The 3923-nt window shown below is 39.3% G+C and overlaps 1 protein-coding gene across 1 annotated transcript; it reads right to left on the reverse strand.

Moving 5' to 3' along the window:
- Positions 1 to 1283: 1283 nt before the first annotated feature.
- Positions 1284 to 2984, reverse strand: LOC128654408 (plasminogen activator inhibitor 1 RNA-binding protein-like). Its single transcript, XM_053708314.1, has one exon. The coding sequence runs from the start codon at positions 2899 to 2901 to the stop codon at positions 1654 to 1656; it is 1248 nt and encodes a 415-aa protein (XP_053564289.1). The 5' UTR covers positions 2902 to 2984; the 3' UTR covers positions 1284 to 1653.
- Positions 2985 to 3923: the final 939 nt, after the last annotated feature.

Here is a 3923-nt window from a genome sequence, read left to right on the forward strand (position 1 = left end):
CTGACATACTGCACTGCAAGCCCTCAATTAAGTTTGTTTTAGGTACTTACAGGTTTCAAACACTTTGTAGCCTGTTCTGTACAACGTTTATAAAAATAGGGCAATAATGTTTTAATTAACCTACACACTTGTAGTTAAGAATCTACAAATTTTATAGCTACTACTAAAAAGTGTAAAAAGAACATTAAATAAAATTAATATCTTATCCTAAAACACTATAGACAACTTTTTTTGTAGTTTTCTATTTTTTTTCCTTTTTTATTTTTTTCCTTTTATAGAAGTTATTCTGTCCTTTCGTTTTGAAGTGGTAATGTTTATCTTAGGTACAATTTAAATAAGCTAAAAATTAAGGGGAGAGGGGATTTATAATACCACCCTAAAAGGGCTCACATTCATTTGTCAATTAGCAATTAAAAACCACAAACTGGGAGAAAAAAAAACCCAAAAAGGGTAATTTTATTTTTTGTAATTTTTTTTCTTTTTTGGTTGCCTTCCAAGCAAACCGAAGATACCCCTTTACTGATAAAAGGATTCTCAAATGCAGTGCAGATAATCTGTGACAAATACCCCCTCCCCAGTGCTCTTATATAAAAACACTTTATCCTTCTACAAGGATTGCAGCAAATACAACAGCGGACAAGGTATAATTTATCGTATATTTTGGAAACTTGGTGGATTCAAAGTATTTGATCAAATAAAGATAAATTACGCTTTATAGGATTTCCCTGTTTTACTCAGAAGGAACCTATGTGGCTCAAAAGCCTGTGGATTCAATTCCTACAGAAGCCAGTAAATATATTACAGGTGTGTATACCAAATATTAAATAAAATATTTTTTTCAGCAGGGCACACACACACAGCAGTGCTGTAAATGTTAAGAGTAAAACAGAATTGCATCTGTTAAGAGAACAAAAAAAAAAAAAAAAAAAAAAGTTGAGCACACTCTGCTCCAAAAACAAACCCTTGTAATTACACCTAATACAGTGAACCCTAAAAGTCCTGTGTACGACAAATAATCACTGTAGCAATGGTGAAATTACCTTTCCAAATTGAAATTAGGCATTTATGGTTAAAACGGTTACCTTTCCAAATTGAAATTAGGCATTTATGGTTAAAACGGTTACCCCTTAAAATTTAGCAAGTCACATGAGTTTGCCGAATAAGGCAAATCAAATTGAAAAATAAAAATGTGAGGAACTAATTCTAAAGTGTTCGCGTACGATACGCAAACTTGAAGGAAAAAAAAAATATATAGTATAGTTTAAGATGAGAATAAACACAAATGAAGTGAAAGCTTTATCTGGTACACACTGTTCACACCTATATTTCAAGTTTGGAAACGCATCTTTTCAAGCAGCAATACAAAAAAGTATCCATGAAGAATGCATAATCTCTGAAAAATTATGAAAATGTCCCTGCTACCAATACATCTCTAAATACAAAACTGGACTACCATATTGTTGCTTCTGTGTAAATAGCGAGAAGTCCATTTTCAAAACAGATAAATTTCAGTCCATAGGTGTGAATGGTATGATTGACAGTCTTTTTTTTTAAATTTTTTTTATTTGTAGTAGTTGTTAAGTATCCTTAAACATGCAAGCCTCGTAGAAGGGGAGCCTCAAGGGCACCAGGGGTGGACTATAGCCATCCAGTTTACGCCAAAGCCGGAAAAGCCTCGGGATCATCTACGTCAGGAGCAGAAGTACTTAACTTATCAGGTCTAGGTCCACGAACTGGTCTTCCTCCACCAGCAACAGCAGGATTGCTGCCTGCTCCTACTGGTCCTCCTCCTCCTGCTGCTGCAGCAGCTGCTGCAGCTCCTGCTCCAGTTCCACGTCCACGACCACCTCGTCCTCCTCTACCGCCTCGCCCAGGACGGCCTAGATCTCCAAAGTTTATCTCAAGTTGGGAAGTGATGTCATTTGCAGGCTTACGGAAATGGTGATCCAGAGCATCAGCTTCAGCATGGACCTCCTCGCTCTTGGCTTTGTGAAGGACAAAACCCTTTTTCCATTGACCGTCGGTTCCCTCATTTGGTTTGCGGATGTTAAATTCAACTTTTGCTCTCTCTTTATCTTGCATTGCCTTCCATTCATCCAGAGTCATTTCTTTTGGACCTTCTTCCTTAACCTCTTCGACTTCATTCTCCTTGTTTTCAGAATCAGCAGCAGGCGTTTCTTCTGCTTCCGGTGCTTCCTCAGTGACGGCAGACTGGTCCAGCTCGCTCATTTCATCCTTAACATTTCCCCAGTTGTGTTGTCCACTTCCGCCCCGTTTATCCTCATGCTTCAAGCCAGATCTGTCACTACCACTGTGCCTGTCAAATTCACGTTTTCCACGGGAGTCAAAGCCATCTCCTCCTCTGCCTAATCCACGTCCACACCCGCCACGACCTCCTCTTCCTCCAAGCCCCCCACGGCCACGAATAGGTCTATCAATAATGGGTCTGTCCACAGAAAACTCTCCTCCTTCTCCTCCCTTCTCTTCTGTTGGTTTGTCAAAGCGACGTTCACGTGGTGGCCTCCTATCCGTTTGTCTTCTGTCAATGGGCTTAAGTTCACCTTGGGGTGCCTGTGGAGACGATTGCTGGGGTTGAGGCGGTTGCTGGTCGGGCCTCCTGCCAACCCTCCTGATGCCTTCCTTCTTGAGGGCTACGGGCGGCTGGCTCTCCTCCTTTTTATCGGGCAGAGGGTTCTTCCTTTCTTTCTGAGACTCTTTTTTGAGTTGCTTGGCGGCCTGGGCTGCAGTTTTTCCAGATCCCTGGCCCGGTCCCCCGACACTCTCCTTCTTCTTGTTCTCGGCCGCCTTCAATACCTCGAAGGGGTCGCTTTCGTTGTCAAATAGCTGGTCAAACCTATTGGTGACGACGCAGCCGAAGCCTTCCTGTAAATGACCGGGCATGATGGCCCCTTAAGAGGTGGATGTTCCTCCGATTCTACGAGGCCTGGAGCGATGAGCTCGCTTGCTAGTAAGCCAAAAGATGGCTGGGAAAGAGCTGCATTCGTGTTTTAATGCTGAAAAATTGGCCATTTCAACGTTAGAGCAGCAACGCAGCCATTATGAGTCTTGTCGGTATAACTGCACCTCAAGCCTTTTAGCCTATAACGCAACGTCAGTCCCGCACTCAAAAAAATGACATTTTTGCATGGGATTTCCATAGCGCTGCCATTACAAGTTTTGCGGTGAGGCTAAAAAGTTTGCGTTACACCCTACACTGACACAATCCATTTTGCAATCTGAGAGCAGTAGTTATGAGTTTTACGCAACAAAACTGTTACACAAAACTCATAACTAAAGTGTTACCAAGTACACTAACAACCATAAACTACCTATTAACCCCTAAACGGAGGCCCTCCCAGATCACAAAAACTATTTTTAAGTTATTCACCCCTAATCTGCTGCTCCCAACTTCGCAGCCACTATACTAAAGTTATTAACCCCTATTCCCCTCACCCCAACATCGCCCACACTATAATAAAGAGATTAACACCTATTCTGGCCTCCCACATAAATACCACTAAATAAACCTATTAACCCCTAAACCACCAGCCCCCCACATCGCCAAAAACTAAATTAAACTATTAACCCCTAAACTTAACAACCCCCTAACTTTAAATTAAAATTACAAGATCCCTATCTTAAAATAAATAAAAACTTTCCTGGGAAATTAAAAAAAAACTAAATTTAAACTATAAATTAAACTAAAATTATTATTATACTAAAATTAAAATAATTACAAATTAAAATAATTAAATTACACAATAAAAAAAACGAACCCTACTAAAAAAATTAAATCTATAATTACAAAAAAATAAAAAATACTAAATTACAAAAAAATAAAAAAATACTAAATTATAAAAACAAACAAACACTACATTATGAAAAATAACAAAAAAAACAATAATAAAAATAATTACACCTAA

This window comes from Bombina bombina, chromosome 1 (assembly GCF_027579735.1).
Source record: "Bombina bombina isolate aBomBom1 chromosome 1, aBomBom1.pri, whole genome shotgun sequence".
Taxonomy (NCBI): Eukaryota; Metazoa; Chordata; class Amphibia; order Anura; family Bombinatoridae; genus Bombina; species Bombina bombina.